At 38.0% G+C, this 22698-nt stretch overlaps 2 protein-coding genes across 3 annotated transcripts in view; both read right to left on the bottom strand.

Annotated features, from left to right (window-relative positions):
* Positions 1–22698, bottom strand: part of NEXN (nexilin F-actin binding protein) — a 269027-nt gene that overhangs the window by 135613 nt on the left and 110716 nt on the right. The window lies entirely within an intron of this gene.
* Positions 7828–22698, bottom strand: part of GIPC2 (GIPC PDZ domain containing family member 2) — a 35307-nt gene continuing 20436 nt past the window's right edge. For both annotated transcript variants that reach the window (XM_063298153.1, XM_063298154.1), the window contains exons 4-6: positions 20901–21010; positions 17423–17504; positions 7828–10752 (exon numbers count right to left, since the gene is read on the bottom strand). In XM_063298153.1, coding sequence (XP_063154223.1) covers positions 10601–10752; positions 17423–17504; positions 20901–21010 — 344 coding nt within the window. In that variant the 3' untranslated portion in view covers positions 7828–10600. The remainder of the gene's footprint in view (positions 10753–17422; positions 17505–20900; positions 21011–22698) is intronic.

Below are 22698 nucleotides of genomic sequence, written 5' to 3'. Positions count from 1 at the left end.
AATTTATTACATAGTTGTTAACTTTCTTGTAAAATGGATACCATGTTTATTGAACAGAAAGGTGATCCTACATTTAAGATTTCCTTGTCTCCAAGAAAAGGAAGAGTAGCCTGCCAAAAAAAAAACCTCACCAAGTAGCTCTGTATTTAATTTTCAGGGATAATCACAGTTAATAATACATAGATCCAAACAACTAAATCACAAACTAGGAAACTTATTCAGATTGGTCACCTCTGCAATGCTACTGCAAAACTGTAAGCGTGTGACCGAAGCTGCCCTGAACAACCTTGTGATTTCCTTAATAATTCTCCCAGTTTAGACTTACTAGAAGTATTTTCCTTTTAAACATTTCAGTGGTTATAAGCTGTTTTAAAGCTACAACCTTGCTCCACATGTTTTCTGTGGGTGACTCTGATATAGGATTTCTGCATGCAACTTTTCCTCTGTCCACGTTATTCGCTTCTGCTACTAATTTGTAGCTGCTGGATACATTTGGCAGAAGTATTTTTTCCACTTCTCCAGGTTTTGTTTTGTACTGTTTTTAGGCCTCCGAGTTCTTTTTTTACTTACTAGGACACTATGATCTTCTCTTGCATTTTCCAGAGTTTGAAAACAGGGGGCACTGTTGCCTTCAGTCTGCTCCTTGCAAGCTTATATAACAGTCACCACTTTATTGAAGTCTATTAAACGTTTGCCCACAAGCCAGGTTGTTTCCTGTGCATGTTTTTGAATTCTATAATAGATGGAAGGCATAATCTAGATGTACTAATAAATAGAAAATAAATAATCCTGACCCATAAGCAAAAGTTTAATAAACTCTGGATTTCCCCCATATACATGCTGTTTTTAGATAGTTTATCAAACTGTTTTTCCTCACAGGCCAAAAGCAAAATTATTATATTCATTTTTATATAATTTGGCTATTGTGTCCTACAGATTTCACATGTGCTTTGAAGTATTCCTAGAGGGGGGAAAGTATAAAACATCTTCCTCACACTTTCAGAAGAAAAACAATATAAAATATTCTCCCTTGCAGTTCTCTAAAATCAGTTTCAAAAGATGATTTGAAATGTTATCCAGTACAGAACATCCATTTCAACACATTTATTAATGGCCAGAACTCATTATACCAGAAAAAGATTACATCTTGTGCATAACAGGACTCCTAACGGTTTTTATTGCAACAGACAAATATGGTTAACCTTTTTATTTATTTATTACTTCCTACTTGCCTGATTGCTTGCCTGCTTTTGCTTCCTTCCAGGATGAAAAGCACTCCAGAGAACAACACCAAAATAAATGCTTCTAAACAGTAATACAGTAATTTAATATAACAGAATAGAAGAAACATTGGAGGCTGAATCATGGATGGATTTGTGAGAGCCAGAACCCGAGCAATGATTAGAGAAGCAGTTTTTATAACTAACTTTATAGCATGGCTGGCTGGGGAATTCTGGGAGTTGAAGTCCACACATGTTAAAGTTGCTGAGGTTGAGAAACCCTGCATTAGAGGGATAGGCAAATAGCTACATTGTGCCACAGAAAAGTCCGAGAGCATATGCTCTGCGCATATGTACCTGGGGCTGAGAGCCAAAGGAAGTGACCATAGATTAGCAATCTCTTACACAAAGAGCAGGCAGACTGATGTAAAGTATATAAGTCAGCCAATAAAGCACATCAATTAAAAGCTATTCAAAATAGTTCAACTCAAATGTTCAGACTAGAGAGAAACTGCAGATCACCTGGGAGGAAGTTCTGCAAGTTATTGATTTAAATGCCACAGGTACCATACTGGTATAAGTCTTGCAACCTGGCCACAAAAAGTACCTAAAGGGTCGCATTCAGCACCAGTTGAAAATCCATCTTAACAGGTAATCTCATATAAAGTTATTTGTATCTTGGAACTAATTTGTAAGGATATAATGAATCAGTTTTCTCCAACAGTTAAGATAACATGGTTTTTTTTCCCTAAGAGTGTTCTCCGTACTACCTCCATAAATACAGAGGGGTCTTCCTCTCCTGCATTTTTTTTTTAATATTGAGCAGCAGTTCAGGTTTCTTACTCCCCTAAAGGAAATTTCAGCAAGAGATTCTTAACATTGGCCTTTTTTCCAGCCATCAAAATGGTATCAACAGTATATTTGAGGTTGCTGGTGTTTCTCCCAGCAATTTTAATTCCACATTCTATTTTCAGGATCTCGCACTCTATATTTTACATATAAATTAAATAAATAAGGGGTCAGTATTCAGCCTTGATCTGCTTCATTTGCAATTTTGAATCATTTAGTTGCTGTATATCCCATTCGAGATAGACCAGGAAACAGACACCATAAGAAATACTAGAATATTGTGTTACCGATATACTGTAAACTTGAATAACAGAATCTTGAAAGGCTGGCAGTTTCTCTTTCCTTCCTCCTCATATCCAAGAGAGTCAAGTCAGGCTAATCTTGAGTTTTTTCTCACTTGTGGTCTTCCCAAGCTAAGCTGATGTTTTCATACAGGCTACCACATACTTTCCTCAAGGACATCTCCGTAATCCTCTACAGCTGCTTCCTAGTCATCACATTTGTCAACTGGTAGATTAGGCAGCCTGCTGCACCCATGTTTTTAGGAGCTATTTGTTATGGTCAGCATAGGTAAAACTGTTAGTATACAGTTAACTCTTTGTCGATGAAGATTCTCAATCATCCAGGTGGAATTGTCTGTAGGTTGAGTCATGGCAACTGGATTTCTTTCTTTTTGGTAGAAACGTTTTGCTGCTTGTCCAAGCAGCTTCTTCTTTTTTGCCCAGACTGAAGAAGCTGCTTGGACAAGCAGCAAAACGTTTCTACCAAAAAGAGAGAAATCCAGTTGCCATGACTCAACCTACAGTCAACTCTTTGGAACTCTCTTCTCTCTTCAATTATCTACAGCTGTTAGCAATGGGATCTTGGGTGTCCCTGCCACTTCTGAATCTAATTTATACATCTGACAGTTCTTGTTCTGGGTATTGTTAAACTCTGGATTGCAAAATTTTGACATTATCTTTCTAGCATGTGAGATAAATGCAGCTGTTCAGGTAGCACACATTTTTTAGCACTGCCCTTTCTTTGGTGTTAGAACATAAATTGTTCCTTTTTCCAGTCCCTTAACCACTGCTTTGTTTTCCATACCTGCCTACAGGCTGCATGTAGCACTTCTGAAGTCATAAACTGATGGTCTTTTATCTGTTTTCCTTGGTTTAAGCTGTAATTTTGCAAGGAAGAATTTGTGATCTAAGCCATAGTCAGAACCAGCTTTGTTTCTGATAACTGGGCAATGCTTCTCCATCTTTGCTTGCTAAGTATATAATGGATTTGATTTTGCTGTTGCCCAGTTGGTAAGGCCCATGATGTCTTTTAGGTTGCTGGAAGAAAATAGTTTCTATAGACACAAGAAGTAGATTAACTTCCGGTTCATGTAATAACTTCAGATCATTACATAATATGGAGTATTACCACATACATTGCTAAGTACTCCCTATTCTTAAACTTATCATACACTTGGTTTTGGATACTAAAGTTTGGTCTAGTGGTTAAGACACCAGGCTAGAAACCAGGAGACAGAGAGTTCTAGCCCCGCCTTAGGCAGGAAAGCCGGCTGGGTGACTTTGGGCCAGTCACTCTCTCTCAGCCCAACTCACCTCACAGGCTTGTTGTTGTGGGGAAAATAGGAGGAGGAATGAGTATTAGGTATGTTCGCAGCCTTATTTATTTTAAAAAAATAATAATAATAAAGGCAGGATAGAAAATAATAAATAAATAAATATAAGAAATTGACTTAAAGCTAAAAAATGAATTATAGTCTTTCTTTGCCTATAGCTATAGATATCATCAAAGAGCAAGTTTAATATATTTCTTTGCTGCCTTATAGTCATCCTCCTGATGTTTGCAGTTTGGATCCAGTGGTCCTCTTACAAATGATGGTAAGTTCCACAGTTTAATTAATGCCAGCTTCTAATACGACAGTAGTGGATAACTTGTAGCCCTCCAGATAGTTCTGAAGAATGCTCAACAGTGCCAACCAACATTATTAGTGATGAAGGAGGCTTGGAGACATTCTTCTGCCACATCTAGAAATCTACTGGTTGCCCTTCCCTATAATATGGAATTCTCTGTCATTGAATTACTAATTATTTAATCAATTGATAGACAGTGATAAATACTATGATCTATTGTAGTGGCAGCACATCTTCTCTAGACTAGTTATTATGTAGTATATTCATCTTTTAACCTTTCCTCTTGGGCAATATGGCTAAAATATTACAATTGCAAATCTCTCTTTGAATAATAAAAACAGTCCTTATTGTTAAATGAATCAGTTGTTACACAAAAGGCTTTATCTTTTGGGCAACGCTAGGAGGAACAATCAGTATGCATATTCAGTAGATTCTAAAAAGTGAACTACATATTTTTTGTCTCCTGAATTTTCTTCTAGTACTGTATTGAATGAGCTTTGGAAACTGTGGTCATAAAATATATGCATGAATAGGCTTTTGATTTTTGGCTGCCATTCGAAAAACCAGGACTAGATTTTTTTTTTCCTGTAATACATTTTCATCCTACCCTCCATTCCCATTTCATTTTCAAAACAATCATTGAGTTACTTTGGATGTTAGATACCAGCCAGAATCAGCCACTGAGTTCATGGTTAAGTGGCAATTTTAACACAAGTATTCCTAGTGGAACAAATATTATTTTTTTATTTCATTTATTTTCTATCCCTTTATTATTTTTATAAATAACTCAAGGCGGCAAACATACCTGATACTCCTTCCTCCTCCTCTTTTCCCCACAACCACCACCCTGTGAGGTGAGTTGGGCTGAGAGGGAGTGACTGGCCCAAGGTCACCCGGCCAGCTTTCATGCCTAAGGCGGGACTAGAACGCTCAGTCTCCTGGTTTCTAGTCCATTGCTTTAACCACTAGACCAAACTGGCTATTATTTTTGAATATTTGGTTCAGAACCAAACATTCAAAAATAATGAAAATGAATTCTGTATTCATCTAGTGGATGTTCTGTTTAATACTCTTCTGTATGTTTCTGTTTCCAATCTCATTTAGGTCACCATTAATCATACTCAAAGACTTCCAGTTAAAAGAAACAAGCTAATGATGCAGATATTGTCCCTATATTCAGAATAACAAACATTGTTCTATTTTAATGCCACTATTTTTGTCATGAGCACTGATGGGGAGCAGGAGGGGGCCCCTATCCAGGGGGGGAAACGCATGCATAGTACTGAGGAATTAAGCAGCCATTCAAAGAGACACAGATCAGACCCGCCCTAACTTTCGGGGTTTATCTGTCTGGGTTTTTCCCACACATCTTCAGTTTGTTAGGATTCTGTTTAATGTAGCAGTAATATACACTAGAGACCTACTCCTCGTCTCAGCGTGATTTCTGACTGTTAGGACAATATTTGTTACAATCTGTCTGAAAGGTTAATCATAAAATGGGTAACACATAATAAAAAATTGTATTCAAATATTTGCTTACATCAAATGAAACTTTCTCTTAGTCTTTAAAGTTCTTTGCCAGGAATAGGGACACAATAGCTTTCTGGATGTTAGATTCCACTCTCATCAGTTGTAACTAAGATTCCTAATACAATAGGTAGGATACTGAGTATTCCTGCCCTATTAAGTTTTACTCTAGATCAGGATTTCTCAACTAGGATTTCCTGGAACCCTAGGGTTCCATTAGAAGTCACCAGGGGTTCCCTGGGAGATCACGATTTGTTTAAAAAAATATTTCAAATTTGGCAACTTCTCATTAAACAGGTAAGTTTCATTCTTTATTTTCAGTTTAAGAACACTGTTAATGCATATGTATAGGCCTACCCATGAAATGAATATAATAATTTTTAACTTCTGGCCGATATTTGAGCCTGAATGTGCAGGGGCTCCCCGAGGCCTGAAAAATATTTCAGGGGTTCCTCCAGAGTCAAAAAGTTGAGAAAGGCAGCTGTAGATACCCTTGGAATAATCATCCTTAATAGTTGGGAACATAATTCCCTTGAAAAAATGACATAATCCTGATCTGGACCTGAATAAAATCCATTTGCTTTCTAGGAGGATTAAGGTGGAAAATAGCTCTGTAAAATATAACTTTAAATGGAAACAGTTTAATGTCATCTGAGCAATAAACACAATGATGATCAGATTATAAACTTACTTTGATCATAACCTTGACTTTAAAGATACAAGCAGCAGTAATAAAGTGATTCATTTATTGACATGACAGTGGAATGACGCAGCTGCCAGGTTATAGAATTTGTTAGGATTGTGCAGCAGTTTGGAGTCAATCCAGATAGGGGCTTGGGACATACAGGAATGCAAGTATAGCACCTGTCTGCAACTTTTTTAAAGTAGCTGTTTTTTTCCCCCAAGATCATGCGCCCTGAGGATGCAGATGATCGGGCAAAGTGGTGTTTCAGGATCCGAAAAGCAGACCCCGCGATAGTGGGAAAATACTAGGAAGATCATGTGACTGTCCTCCATAAAAAGACATAACCACTTTAAAGACTTAAGACAAGTACTACGTTCAAAACCTAGCACAATCTGAAGCACCTTTTTAGAACTGAATCAAAAGCACTGCACAGCCTGAAAATCTAATACAATATAACGCATTATACTATGGGCCATCAACACTGAAAAGCAAAACACACAATATATGGGACTTAGGTCCAACTGGTGCATGAATATGTTTCTATAGCTTAGATTCTACTTTCTTTGTATTTTGTGAGTCCTACCTGGACATATATTTGGCTAGCATCAAGGCAACTATTTGTCTCTATTGTTTCTAAGCATTAATTGATACAGCTTGTAGTGATATGGCCATGCCCATAGGGAGAAAGGTTGGAGGTCTTAACCCTCCTCTCCTAGAGGCCTCCCGGATTTCACCTCATGCCTTGCTACTGTGGCTTAGTAGTTATTGCTGCCATCACCTAACTTCCAGGGACTGATTCACTTGGCATCTTCTCGCTAACCCAGCATGTGAGAGGGATAGGCCTCCTACAAACTGTGTTGCTTTTCAGGCACATTAAAAAGAAATAAATGAGAAATAAATGAAATAAATTCGATATTACCACCTCCTGGCCCAGCAGCATTGAGCCGTGTGGCTAAGGGAATCACCCAACATGCACAGCCCTACTAACTGACATGAAATATTATCCGTTTTGTTCATTGTATAAGTACAACTTTCTTTAACAATCTGCTGCCAGTCTAGGGAGATAAGCTATATGTCAGCTGTTTGGGTTTTGGTGTGTTTTGGAGGTTGTACACCTGCAGTTGCTGTGATAAAAAAAATAATCAGAACACACAGTGAGCAGCAAAGCAGCCCTTTTAAGACTGCAGCCATGTGCAAATCACCCTAGATAGCAAACTACTTTTCATTTTCTATTTAATAATGCCCATTTTGGTGGAAAATAAAAGTAGATAGATGGATAGCGATGATAGAGATAGATAGATAGATAGATAGATAGATAGATAGATAGATAGATAGATAGATAGATAGATAGATAGAATTAGCCTAGGATTATTACAAATTCACTCCTCTAACCATGAAAGGAAACCTAACATTTTTGAGAAAATATTTTATTTACTTAGCATTCAAGTACATTGTGAAGATGTAGCACAAGTAAGTTCAAAGTATTTTACTCAAATGACACATTTGGCAGGTTGTGAAACAAGCTTCACTTTTGTGAGACGGCTCAACATTTGTAACTTCTTGCAGCCTAACCCTGAAAAAAAAGAATTTTTGAAAAGCATAACCAAACTTTATCTGATTCATAATTGAATTGGAATTAAAGAATTAAGTAATTTTATTTTAAAAGAGAGTAAGAATTTAATAGCACAATACAGAACAAAGTGTGTGTGTGAGACAGAGAGAGATGAGAAAGGTATCAGAATTCAAGTTGGCAGCACTTAAATGGATGCTCTACAGTGTCAGTTCCAACCAGTTTAAAGCAAAATGATTAAAATGGTACACTAGCTTCCTAACTTTTACATTATGTCAGATCTACTGAAATGTAATATTGCAGTGATCTTGCCGTTAAGTTCTTCTGTAAATGATTTGGCAACAAGCCAATTAGGACAAGAACAGGAGAAATAAAAATAATTTTCTTGCACATAATTTTCCCCAAACTTTGAAATTAGCTTTAACAAGTATCCATCCCTATTTCAGATACTTTAAGATTATAAAAGACACGTTGTTCCATTACATCAGAGGTTCCAACTATAGTAACGTCCACTGATAGAATTCACACAAAAACTAAATTTATATAGGACAGTCCACTGGAAATCTGAGCATTATCTCTACGTTCTCCTCATAGATGCAGTGGTTTCATGTGATGTAGGAACTAGTCCATAATTTGAAGCAGTAAGTCAAAGAGGGCTGGTTTGTTTTTTTGGTTTGGTTTGGTTTGGTTTTTGGTGCCTTCAAGACATTCTTTGCTCCTGGCAATTGCCTAGACAAATCCATGCAGTTTTCTTGGCAAGATTTGTGAAAGTGGTTTGCCACTGCCATCTCTCTAGGGCTGAGAGACAGTAACTGCCCCAAAGTCACCCAGCTGGCTTTATGAGCTATAGTACAGAATTCTGTTTTCTTCTATGACGTCAGAAATAGGTTAAACTCACTTTGGTGCAATTAGACTAACAGCCCTGTATTCCAAATTTAAAGTAGTAAAAAAAAGTACATTTCATTTCATACAACTGATTAGTTGTGTGTGTGTGTTCAAGTTTGAAGTGACTGAATGTATCATTTAGACTTTTTATACACAAAGAGCTAGTAGTCTCTTCAACCTTGGATAGGACAGATATATCTGGTCCCAAAGTTTAAAGAATCTCAAAAGATAAACACTCCAATGAAAACTAAGGACTTAGGAATGTGTCCTATTAATCTCATTTTCTCTCACAGTAGTAGTAGCAGCAGTAACAGTAATAGTATTGGCACATTAGCAATTCCTCAGTAGCCCAATATTTACAAGAATTAAAAGCTAAAGCTTAAACACATTTTCACTGATTTTATAACAGCAGCATGTAAATATTTACAAATTACTTTTTTAAAGGCAATATTTAAGTTAAAATAATCAGAATCACCTTTTGATTTCTTAGGAACTTCTCATCCATAAGATTCATCCACCCATTAATCCATTCAAATCAGGAGCTTTGCTCAACTCTCATCTGCACAAGAGCAGTTTGTGATGGAACACATCATACAGTACCTCATCTTGTTACATCTCTTTTTATCTTGTATCAGCAATTCCTACAAGTATCCCCAAAATGTAAAATTTTAAAAAAGACATTTAAAGAAATGCCAGATTCCTGAGAGCTTATAATAGGCATCAGCAAAGTGTTATTCAAGGTTGTTGTGCACTGAAAATTTACAAACCATTTTGTCTTTCCTCAATATATATTGATAGAATGGCCGTTACCATCCTCACACCAAAAATGCATATTGGTCTGGAATATATCACCATGAATAATATAAAATTAGTTTAGAATTAAAAGATACATCCTTTCACATTCTGTTCATTTGATCTACAACACTAAGAAAAGTCAAAACTGATTTAAGAATCACTCATGACAACTGCCTAAGTTCTAGGACTCTTATCCATAATGCTTCAGCCCATCAAATACTGGTTGCTTCATATATTGCATTAAACCATAATGTAGTTTTGGCTTAACATTTAGTAGAAATCATGGTGTATTATTTCTTACGTTGCTTGAACCCACCTAACTGTAGTTTATTCACTAAATTGTGATTAAACAAGCCATGATTTGCCATGAATAAACCTAGTAAGTTTTAAGAATTTCTCTAACACTGGTAATATACCAATTTTAAAAGATTAAAACTACTTTTAATAGCTTTCACCAAACTGGTGACCTCCAAAGTTCTTTGGACTTTAGAATGGGAAGAAAGATTCACAGCCTCTAATTACAGATTCAGTTATCTCAATCCTGTCTACTGTGAATGACAACAACTTTCAGTGATTCAGACATTTCCAGCCCTTCCCAAAGATTCTTCAACTATTACTATAAAGGACTAAAAATTTTATTAAAATAATACTTCTGCAACCGTTGTCAATGAACTCTATGAATGTAGTTTTCCTCCTTCTCCATACCATCCTAACTGTAGAATACTGTTCAGGAAAAGAGATGTTTGAATAATGAAAATTCAGCAGTAATTTTCTTAGTGAAAATATATTGAAGGTTCAGTATATTTTCATCAGCTCCATAAAATCTTTCATAATCAGAAATACAATTAGTTTTCATGGGAAACAGATTCATCATGATCCTTTGAACTATTGCTTGTGTTAATTTAGAACAGTAAATATACAAAGGAAGTACATGAATTCTGTTCTACAAAGATTCCAAGTGAGTATTTTAAATTAAATTCAATATCAGCCTAAAAGCTTTGTACAGATACAGCCCTAAATGCATATAATTTGTCCAGGTTTGTAAATATTTAAATACTTCTTTTAGAATACGTAGTTTATACACCATGCCATGTATATGGCTATACATGTTATGTCCCCACACAGCTGTTACAGTGCTCTATATAATGAATGCCTCTCATTAAAATCGCCCTTGCAAAGCATCACCAATGGCTCCCCATACATCAAAGATAAATTCATCTGGAAATGAAAAATCTCCTAAAGCTTCATCAAGAGCTACTGCAAATTCATCTGGATTGTTCTTGCCTTTTCCAGCTTCTACCATAGTTGCAGCTAAAAACAAGAGAGGGAAAGAGGGAAAAAAAAGAGAATTATCTAGTATTTTTGCAGGGGCATCAATCTGAATTGTAGTAGTTGTATTTGATCTGAGAACAAACTTGGAATAATTGCATTTTATTAAAAATGTAAATTAAAAATCAAAACACCTGTAAACTTCCCTAATTAATTAGAAAATGAATGTTTAGTAAAAAAAAATCTGTAGAATGTATTTAAGGCCAGGCCAACTAATTCTCCGCAGTTATTTTATTAAGGGTTGCAGATTAAAAATACAACCTCTTTTAGGAGAAATATCACCATCAACTTTGGTTGAAACAGTAACAAAATCTTCTCTTTTCCTTGAAAGCACAAGAGAGAATTTGGTTTCTGGTAGAGATCTATCATCTGCCATACAGAAGGGACCACCAGAGTAGGACTAAAGTTGTGTGGTTGGCACTTGACGGTTGGCACTTATGTTTGGTTCTTGAAGAACCAAATTCAAATCCTCCCTGTCACGGCTTGAATATCAGGAACCAATACTTCTCAGTGTCATCTAACTCACAGGATTACCACTATAAGAGACATGTAGAACAGCAATATTTAAGAATTTTTTCTTCCTTTTTGCAGTCCCCACAATACCCATAAAGCAGGTTTCTGGAGAAAGCACCTTTCTGGGCCTACCCAGAACCTTTTGTTTTCCAGGATAAGGACTATTTGGCCTTTGAGTGTTACAATGGAGTCAAATTCCAAAAAGTGGGTGGGGACAGCACAAAGACTACCATTGTTTTAATTTAATTTAAATTTAAGAAATGTAACATGGTATATTTGATATTGCATATCACTTAAGAGCTTTCTTAGAATCAAATGTATTTGATACAAAAAGGGTGAATCCCAGCACAAATGTTATTGAAACTGAAAACCTAAACATAGTAGTAAGGTTTTGTAATCAAAGTTATTTATTAACAACAGTGAAGTTTTAATGATCACCATTGTCTTTATTGTAAAAATCAATTTTTTATCATGCCCTTTTCTCATCACATTAAGTGAAATTCTCCAATTCTTTATAACAAGAAAACACTATTTTCAATATTATAATATACCAATATTGAACAGTCAGATACTGGCCTCTAATGGCTATTAAGAAGAACTACTAGAAAATATTATAAATTCCTATTACACACTCAGTTTTTTTAATTAAATACATATTTCATAATACAGATATCTATAATTACTCCAAACAAAAACTATGCACAATTATGGGTGATTGATCACTTCCACAATTGTGGTATAATATTATAACTGATATTATGTTAAATAACAGATTTGAGATAGATATTTATAATTTGGGGTATGTGAGTTTATAACTATGTATTATACAGAGAGAGAGAGAGAGAGTTCAGTTATAATTGTTAGAGATTCTTAATTATAACAAAATACTGTGATTTTGTTGCTTTGATTTATATGCTTAATCTGTGCAGAGATGACTGCACAGATACACAACAAAATGCATTTAGTAATTGGTGTATGATTCACTGTGGCAAGAAACTGATCTTCAGAATTACAATTGTATACATATACCCAGAGATTAAAAAAAAAAGCAAGAGACAGAATCTGATCTTAATGTTTAAGGGTAGCCAGCATATATGCTGCTACCACCTATCTATTGTTCACATTATCAGTACAATTCAGGTTTGAAAATATCCGTCTCCTACTGGGAGGAGAATGTATGGCTACAGTTCATAATCATTTGTTTGAAATTAAGCTCCATTAAACTCAATGAGGCCTATTTCCAAGTAGATATACACACAATTGCCTTAATAGCCTGACACATCCCTAAACAGGAGTTTATGTTTCCAAAGCCAATCATACTAATCAACCTTTCTAGCCAACCATACAGTCTGATATATTAGGATCCTTGCTTTACTAATCTAAAAAGTATAATGAGGATCCTAATATATCAGGCTGCCATAAATAGATAATGGGTGCAAGTTTCAACACCATGCATTGCTATTTTGTGCACATGGGAACAGACAGACCCAGCAAAGAGAGCTCTTCATGAAACCATTCATTCATTTCATACTCTTGCTGGCCTGGAGGTCTTGTCAGAACCAAGCCTGCCTCTGACTCGGACAGTAAAACTCTTTCAGAGTCAGAGGAGGAATTAGAAACTTACCAGTCCGAAATGGGGAAAACAAAACTTCAGGCTGAGCCAGCAGTGCAGGAAAAATCCATGGCGCTGATTGGGCAAGATTCGGAGGAGGATTTGAATACACCAATCAGCGTGCACCAACGATGAGCTGAAAAGTGCATGCAGCAGAAAACAGCCTGATTGGCTACAGGAGATTCCAAGCACGCCAAAGAACGGAATAAAAGGCAGCTGCACAGAGAGCAGGCTGCTGGAGACAGCTGGTCCTCTAAGCCTGCACCTTCGGAAAAAGAGTCCTTACCAGCATTGGAGACAGTGTCTGTTGCCGAAGAGAAACCAGCACCTGAGCTCCACTCCAAAGAGGAATTGAATCTTCTGTCTGCTGCAACCAAGGAACCAGCATCAGCTGTGCCCAGCAGCCTTCACATTGCATCCAGCCTTGAAACTCCGCAATCTCCTCAGCAGTGTAGTCAACCCAAGAGGTTCCTGTGCCGCCGCTTGTCCTCAGTCCGGTGCAACCATGCTTCGCACACCCAGTCATGCTTTGGATTTTCACACCAATCTTGTTCAAAATCTGGGTGCCAGTTCAGTCCGGGGCTTCCAGCCAAGTCAGCCTTGATCCAGGTTCCAAGCCTTGCTCCAAGTCTCCAGACCAGAGAATTCAGTCTAGTCCAGGGCTTCCAGCCAAGTCCAGCCTCGCTCCAAGTTCCGAGTCCTGCTCCAAGACTCCAGTCCTGAGAATTCCACCTAGTCCAGGTCTTCCAGCTGAGTCCAGCCTTGTTCCGAGTTTGAGTCCTGCTTCCAAGCTCCAGTTGCTGCGTCCAGACTCAATCCAGTTCCAGATCACCAGTGATACAGCGTGAGAACAGCTCCAGCACTCCATTCCAGTTCAAGATCTGTTGCTTCCAGCACACTGCATTCCACTTGCATCCAACCTCCCTGTCCAGTGAGAGAGTCCTGTTTCGCTGCCTGTTGTGCCCAGTTGGGCTTTTTGATCTGAGTCTTTGTATTCAAGGACTTACCTATTATAAATAGTTATTTAATAAAGTGTGTTTTTTAAGACCTTGTCTGGCTGCACAGTCTGAACAGGACAGATTGTCTCTGGCCAGAAGGAGCAGCCAGCATGGACCACATGCAATTAGTACAGCAAGTCGCCCTGCTGACTGCCCAAATAAATCAAATGCAGAATCAGCAACCTGCTGCTGCTGTAGTCGCAGTTCCTTGTCGCAGATGCCCTGTCACTGCACCTGAGAAATTCAATGGAACATTGAAAGACTTCCCAGCATTCATGGCCCAAAGCCAGTTATATTTAAGCCTTCGAGCAGATGATTTCCCAACTGATCGTCACAAGGCTGGGTTCATCATTAGTCACCTGTCAGGATCCGTGGCCAAGTGGGCCACTCCTTTGCTTACTCAACCAATACCTTTGCTGTACAATTTTGATGGGTTTTGCCAGCAACTAAAACTGATGTATGAAGACCCAGTGAAGGTCCAAACTGCCAGTAGACAGCTACGTGAACTAAGGCAGGGAAGGCATCCAGTAGGTGAGTACATCAACGATTTTCTCATACTGGCTCAGGACCTTACATGGAACGATGACGCGCTTCTAGACTAATTCCAACAAGGCCTGTCGGCAGAAATTTTAGATGAATTCATGTGCAATGACTGCCCTTCTTCACTTCCTGCCCTCATGCAGCTATGTCTGAAAATTGACAGACGCCTTCAACAGAGGAAGGCTTTTCAATGTGCTGGAGTGGTCTTACCAATGGGTCCTCATCAAGCCCGGCCCACTGCCTCCAAAGAGCCCACGCAACTGGGGGGAGCTAGGTCTAAGCTGATCCCCTCCGAAAAGGATCAGAAAAGATGTGAAGGCCTGTGTCTGTACTGTGGCAAGCCTGGTCATCTAGCCAGGAATTGCCCGGCCAAGCAAAAAACTCTGTTGTCAACGGGAAATGGACCCCATCCAACTTAGAGGGGCAGTTAGGTTGGAAGTCTGTTTCCAAGAAAGCTCAGCTGCCTCAACTCCCTACTTCCCGGCATCTTGTAGTTGAAGTATCTTTGCATCTACCTCAGGTCACAGATATCCAAGCTCAGGCCATGATTGATTCAGGAGCCACCATGAATTTCATGGACCTCAAATTCACCAGACAGTGGGGAATTCCCAAGAAACCTGTTCATCCTCCCCTGCTTGTAGAAACCATCGATGGACATTTATTAAGTTCCGGTCCTGTCTCCAATGTGACCACAGGTCTAGTTATGTGCATTGGAGATCATTCTGAAGAGATTGAATTTCTCCTTGCTGCCACTGCCCAGTTCCCTATCACGTTGGGAATGGAATGGTTGAAGGCTCACAAGCCCCACATCGAATGGGCCAAACTGGCAATCTCATTTCTGAGTTCTCGATGTTGTTCACATCTCCATGGCACCCTGGCGTCCAGTAGAATACAGCCTCAGAATCCTTTGATTCCGCCGCAAGACTTCACGGATGTCTTCGATGAGAAAGAAGTGGACCAGTTGCCGCGCCATCGCCCATACGATTGTGCCATTGACTTGGTGGAAGGTGCTAAGCTTCCTACGGGAAGGATTTATTCCTTGTCTGAACCTGAAAGGGCCGCTCTGTGAGAATTCCTAGATACAAACCTGAAGAAGAGGTTCATCCAGCCCTCCACCTCTCCCTTGGTGGCTCCAGTTCTCTTTGTCAAAAAGAAATCTGGTGAACTGCGTCTTTGTTGTGATTATCATTGTTTAAATGAAATCACTGTCAAGGACCGGTACCCGCTGCCCTTAATTTTGGAGCTACTGGACAGGATTAAGGGGGCGTGAGTCTAGTAAAGTAAAGTTGGATTTACGAGGGGCCTACAACCTCATTTGGATCAAGAAGGGTGACGAATGGAAGACAGCATTCCGCACCCAGTACGGAAGTTATGCGTATACGGTCATACCATTTGGATTGTCAAATGCTCCTGGTGTATTCATGCATTTCATGAATGATGTGTTTTGGGACCTGTTAGATCAGACTCTAATAATCTACCTTGATGACATCTTGATCTTCTCCTCTTCCATGTCGGTTCATTATCAGCATGTGCATGCAGTTCTACACCTTTGGGCTAACCGTTTGTACGCCAAATTGGAGAAATGTCAGTTCGCCAAAGATACCATAGACTTTTTAGGGCATTGAATATCCCATGCTGGATTGGCAATGGAACCAGAAAAGGTTGAGGCCTTGCAATCTTGGCAGCCTCCTCGTTGAGCTAAGGATGTTCAGGAGCTGTTGGGATTTGCGAATTATTATAGAACATTTATACCTCAGTTTGTGAAACTTACAGCTCCGCTTTCGAACCTGCTTAGAAAAAAATTCTTGGTTTCATTGGGGTGAGGTTGAGAATGAGCCTTTCAGCAGCTCAAGGCTGCCTTCCTGACTCAACCCATCCTTAGGCAGCCCGATCCAAATAGACCCTTCTTTGTAGAAATGGATGCTTCCGAGGTGGCAATTGGGGCCATCCTTTTACAAAAAGACACTCAGACCGGGATCTTGTGCCCCTGTGCATATTATTCAAGGAAACTGTCACAGGCGGAAGGGGCTTATACTATATGGGAAAAAGAATTATTCGCCATTAAGTTCGCCTTCAAAGTATGGCGACATCACCTAGAAGGAGCATGTCACGTAATCGAAGGATGGATCATTGGACTTTGGAGCACCTGAAAATGGCACGAAATCTGAACCAATGCCAAATTCATTGGTCATTGTTCTTTTCACATTTCAACTACAAAGTCATGTATATTCCTCAGGGACAGAACCAGAGAGCCGATGCCCTATGCAGGAAACCTGAGTATGAGAAGGGATCTCTTCCCTTACCACCTCATCCAGTAATTCCCGTAGAAAAATTCAGTGCAACTCAAGACAGTGGGGATTTACTCCTGCAACTCCAGGAACAGCAACAGAGAGACTCCTTTGTGAAGAAAAAGAAAGAAGAATTGCCCAAGCTTCCAGCTGAGCAAGCAGCCTTATGAAAGTGGAACAATGACTTCCTATGCTTCCCTGCTCCCTGTCCAGTGAGAGAGTCCTGTTTCGCTGCCTGTTGTGCCCAGTTGGGCTTTTTACATTTGAGTCTTCATATTCAAGGACTTAACTATTGCAAATAGTTATTTAATAAGGTGTGTTTTTTAAGACCTTGCCTGGCTGCATAGTCTGAACAGGACAGGTCTTTATCTTCAATTGTTTAGAATAGGATTTGTTTTCTTCCAGAACCAGTGCTGTGAGCAAATATTGGAATCCTGTTGTCATATTTTATAGATTTAAGTGGGCGTCTATCACATCTTAATGGTTTGGGAGCCATAAAATGATAAATCATTTATTATAATACAAAATATTTTAAATCCAAGTTAAAGCTATAGATATGTATCATAGTTCCACATGCCTACCACGCTACTTTGGCTGGCAAAAAAAGTGAGAAATATTATATCACATTCAGAATATATCTACATTGAAGCTCTTGCAGCCCAGTGGATCTAGAAATGAAGCTTTGTTACATAAATACTCACCTAGTTCAAGGTCTCTTATTCCCATGTACGTTTCCAGAAGATCATCCACTTTTTTGGTAGCCTTTTCTTCAACATCTGAAGGCTTTACAGAAAGGAAGGAACAGAAATATAAACTATACAATGAGTAATGCAAAATAGATTAATTATAATATTTATAATTTAGGTGAAAATTTTTCAACATATTGCAATGTAATCGTATCAATACTGATTCCAAACTAATTACTACTAAGCTACCATTTCCCAACCTGGGCAATTGTAAGATGTGCAGACTTTCAATTCCAAGAATTCTTATTAATGGCCATGCTGGCTGGGGAATTCTGGAAGCTGAAATCCAAACATCTTGAAGCTACCCAGGTTGGGAAACACTGCACTAAGCTAATATACATACAAATGTTTTATTATTTATTGCAATTCGCAGGCCTTGGGAACAGCGTAATTCTGATGCCCCCCTTCCCTTGTGGGTGTCTTGCTCTACCAGTCAGTTGTGTGTGTGTTTTTCCATGGACTTTTTAATCTGTAAACTGCCCACAGTTGGGAGGCCTTGATATTTGATTAAATAAATGAATAAAAATAAATGAATAAAGTACAGAATCCAGATTTCTCTGGTGCAGAATTTAATACCCCATAATGAGATGAGGAATTTCAGTAATAAAAATAGCTTGTTGCCTACTGAACAATCATCCTGAACTCTAAAAAAAAAAAAAACTAAGAAATTCATTTATCTGGGACAGTGGATTCCATTGCAAACTGAATTACAAAACATTCTTCAGAGCCTTCCGCAGATCTGAAGACAAAAAGGTGCTTCAAAGCATGCAGGATTGCACCTATAACACTTTCTGTAATTCCTTAAAGCAGCCATCTTTTCCCGTGATTGTATCGCTACTTGGGAAGCAGCAAGACACATTCAGTTAAGCAGCTGCAGACAGCCGCCATGTGTGGTCTCTCCCAAACAGCTGATCATGTAATACTGGACTTCTTCGTTTTAAGGAAAGCTAAAGCTGAGTCTTGTTGCCTGGATTTGGAATGTGTAACTAGGATTAAGGAGGACAAATTAATGGGAAAAGAAATTAAAGGTGGGTGGGAGTTCCTTAAAACTAAAAGTATAATTTTAAACAATACCACTGAAGGAAAATAATACAGAATAGCAGAAAATGCAAATGTGGTTGCAAGACTGTTCATGTCTATAAACAAAAAGAGGGCACATAGATATCCTCACTTAGCAACCACTATTGGGACCAGCAACTCCATCACTAAGCGAAACATCACATGACCGCAACTTATGATTTTACTTCCACCTTCTCTATTAACTTTGCTTGTTGCAAGCCAGTTGCGAAGCACAAAAATGGCGATCACATAACTGCAGGATGCTGTGACAGTCATAAATGTGAGGATTGGTTGCAAAGCTATTTTATTTACATAGTTGTAACTTCAAATGGTCACTAAATGAGGCAGTCAGTAAGTGAGGACTACCTATATATATGAGCTGGAAAGAGGGACAGGTCCCCAGGGAAGAGTACATAGAGATAGCTTGGAATTGTAAAGATGACGTGAGAAAGACTAAAGTTGGTGTTAAATGGCTTTTTCAGTTACATTCATAGTAAAAGAAAAATAAAAAGATACGTGCACCAACTGCTCAGCATAGATGGAAAAATGTTAATACGTAACATTTATTAAGTGTATGCATTCCACCAGCAACCAGGAAGAACAGAATGAACAGGGAAGATTAAACTTTGAGATGAATAAAAAACATGGTCAGGGAATGTTGATTTACTTTGAGTGAGTTTAAATCTCTAAAACCAGGTGAATTTATCCTTGAATATTGAATGAACTTTCTGATGATCTGGCAAATCTTTATGTTATTATCTTTGAAATATCCTGGAGCATAGGTAAATGAAGGAGGGCAAATTCTTTCTCTCCAAAAAGGCAAAAAGGTGGATCCATGGAACTATAAACTAGTCCTGGGCCCCGTACTATTAATATTTTTATTAATTACCTGGGTGAGGAAGTGAAGGAATGGTTATCACGTCTGCATCTGATAGAAGACTGAATGCTAATACTGTAGATATCAGAATAAAATCAAATTATCCTCCTGGTAGGTTAGAGAAATGAGCCAAGAATAATAGAATGAAACTTAAGAAAAATAGAATCAAAGTTATTCATTTAGGAAACAGAAATCAAATGTTCAGGGATAGAGTGGGGAACCTGGCTTGATAAATATTATTTGTGAAAAAGATCTTGGAACAGTAGTTGATGATAAACTGAATTGAGACAGCAGTGTAATGTGGGCAGAAAAAAAGACAAATAGGCTGCATCAGGGGAAGCACAATTTCCACAAGTCCACATTATTCTGCCTTGGTAAGACCTCAACAATTTTGACCATTCTGGGCAAAAAAAGAGTCAGAGAAATTAGAACAGGTTCTGAGAAGGGCAATAAGGATGATGATCAGGGATTAGAAACTAAGTCCTATAAAGAAAGACTGAAGGAACTGGGAATTTTTAGGCTTGAGGAAGGAACACTGAGGGGAAAAGACACCTGAAAGGATGCTATACAAAAAAACAATGCCAAGATCTTTCTATCACCTCAGAATGCAGGGCATGTAATAATATTAAATATTTAATAATATTAAACTGCAGGAAGGCAAATATTAAAAACAAACAAAAACAAAAAAAAATGTATGCAAGCAGAGATTAGGTAGGCATCTGGTAGGGCTGGATTTGAGGACCTAATTGGTATCTTCCAACTCTGCAATTGTATGGTGCATGATTACATTTTATTAGGCATTTTCTTTAGATAACACAGAGTGATAAGCTGTCCTGCTTTTTATATACCTTCCTCAGCTCCTGGTTGAGTATGATTGCATTCCACAACTTCTGGAGGGCCCCCGTTTGGGAAGGAAAGACCACTATATATAAAATGCCTACAATACTATCTAAAAATATTCATCTAACTTCAGCTACATTTGAAAGATAGCTATTCTGTAAATAAATTCCTTTTTCAGAAGCATGGTAGATGAGGATGCCAATCCAAACAGTATTTCTGTCAGTTTCCCAGTTTTAGACTTGAACCACCATGAAGGAAACTGAAGTGAGTGCGCTTCAGGTATCACAGTAAAGTATATCACAATCTTGTGACAAGAAATTTTCTATCTATGAATAAACTCTTGTCTCCTTCCCACTTCCCTTTACTTTCTGCTGTAGTTTGCATTTCTTACGCCATTATCTTTAGTCAGATCTAAACCTGAATCTATATTTTAAGAAAGGGCTGTGCAACTTTCATTGCTGGAAATGGTAGAGATGGCATAGAAGGAGCAGCAGCAGCATGGCATGACAGAGTGGGAAACGAAGATGTGGTACAGTAGATGCCAAATTCACCAGGGTGAGGGGAATAACTGTGGGTATACCTATAGTTTCAGGACTTCCTCCAAACTAGAAAAAGAAATGTGCCTTCAGGACAAAGATTTATGAATTAAAAACTCACAGTTTCTTCCACTGTAGCAGAGCCTTTGGATCTTAGTCGAAAAGTCTCTCTTCCTCGGCAGATTTTCTCCTCTGCAAAATTTCCACTTTTTGATCTTGGCTCGATCATTTCTGCAACAGATACATATTTTCCTAATTTTAATTCAAGTCTGAATATAATTATTCTCATTTTCAAGATGAACAACAGCAAACCCAAATTTAGGGTTCATTAGATGAAGTTTGGCAATCTATTTATTCAACTCAGAACTGAATTTAGCTTGGAGATGGCTTTAGCAGCTACAGAGTCATTAAGAAAATTTTCACAGGGCCAAAACCTGCACATTTTATGAATGGGTAGATTGGGAAGTTTATGATTCAGTCAACAGTGACTAGCTTACAGTATTTTTAATACAAAAATATTTTGCCAAATAAGTGGTTGCAAAAACCATCATATTAATCATTTGTTTGTCTGAGTCATAACTGCTTAACAATAATCTTTGTTCTGAACTGTCCCATTATCTAACTAAACTGATTCAGTCTCAATAATCTTTTCAAGGATACCAAAAAATCAATAGTGTCCAACGTGTATGATTTCACCAAACCTATTGTCAGTGAACAGCAGCTTAATTCCAATGTGCTGTTTCCTCACACTATAGCCTTGGCTCCAAAATCTCCATTTTGCCTAAAAAAATTAGTTGGCAAAGGCAAATTAATGGGATAGGATGCAGCTGCAAATCTTGTTGACCTCACCTCTTAATTTTGTACTTCCAAGAACTGAGATTGCCCAATTAACTAAACATCACTATACTTCTCATGCAGCAATGCTTAGACAGTAAAGACTTGTAATAGCAAATAAACACCTGCATTTCCTGAAAAAAAAATAGATGCTGCTCCATTCAAAAGTAAGAACATCATTTCCCACATTGTCTCAAGTGTATTTATTTATTTGTTTATTGAAATTTTGAGGCTGCCTGACTCCTTGATAGGATGGACAGCTCCGGACAGCTTACAAAGAAAAAAGAAAAAAATACATATAAAAAGAACAAACATCTAATCTTAAACTAAACTAAACTAAACTGAACTAAACTAAACTGAACTAATTAGAGGGGACTATACAACCACTTTAACTCAAGGCAATAGTGCAAACTTTCTTCAGCTCGTCTCTGCCTCACAGAATTCCTTTTTTTCCCCTCCTATCTCTGAGACAGCCCTCATTAACTAATTATTAACCATTTTAATTTTTTTACTGTCAGAGGAGGAATCCTTTCTATTCTGGGAAAAGGTCTACTTTAATCTCTGACACTCTTTTCTTCCTACAGTACAAGGAAAGTCAGCTACATTTCCTAAAGTAAAACATGCTATGACTATATGAAGATCATATATGCTGTATCTGGACTGTAAAATCCAGAAAACTCCCAGATGGAGGCAAAGATATACAAAAAAGATAAATATTTACTCATATTTATTTCTGCCAGTGTGAAAAAGTAGGTCTCAAGAAAGTAGGAGGACATATATCCTGAACAAGGATGTTAAAGGACCTTATAATACCTTTAGTAGTTATTAGAAAAGTTTGACAATTTACTATAGCACAGTATTCATTCATTCATCAAGTTTATATCCTGTCTTTTTATTTAATTGCCAACATTAAGTAATTTCAAATGCACATTAATTAATGTATCTCTACTGACTTCAAGATGCATAATGAACTAGTAATTTTGTATGTTTTCTCTTCCCACTTATACCAAGGCATAAAAATGTCTGGAATTAAACCCCTAGGCTGTTCACCTTTTACATTAGCAACATTGCTGAGGTTTTTGCCA

This window comes from Candoia aspera, chromosome 3 (genome assembly GCF_035149785.1).
Source record: "Candoia aspera isolate rCanAsp1 chromosome 3, rCanAsp1.hap2, whole genome shotgun sequence".
Taxonomy (NCBI): Eukaryota; Metazoa; Chordata; class Lepidosauria; order Squamata; family Boidae; genus Candoia; species Candoia aspera.
The sequence above is the reverse complement of the archived record's forward strand: the minus strand, read 5'-3'. Positions and strand labels throughout refer to the sequence as shown.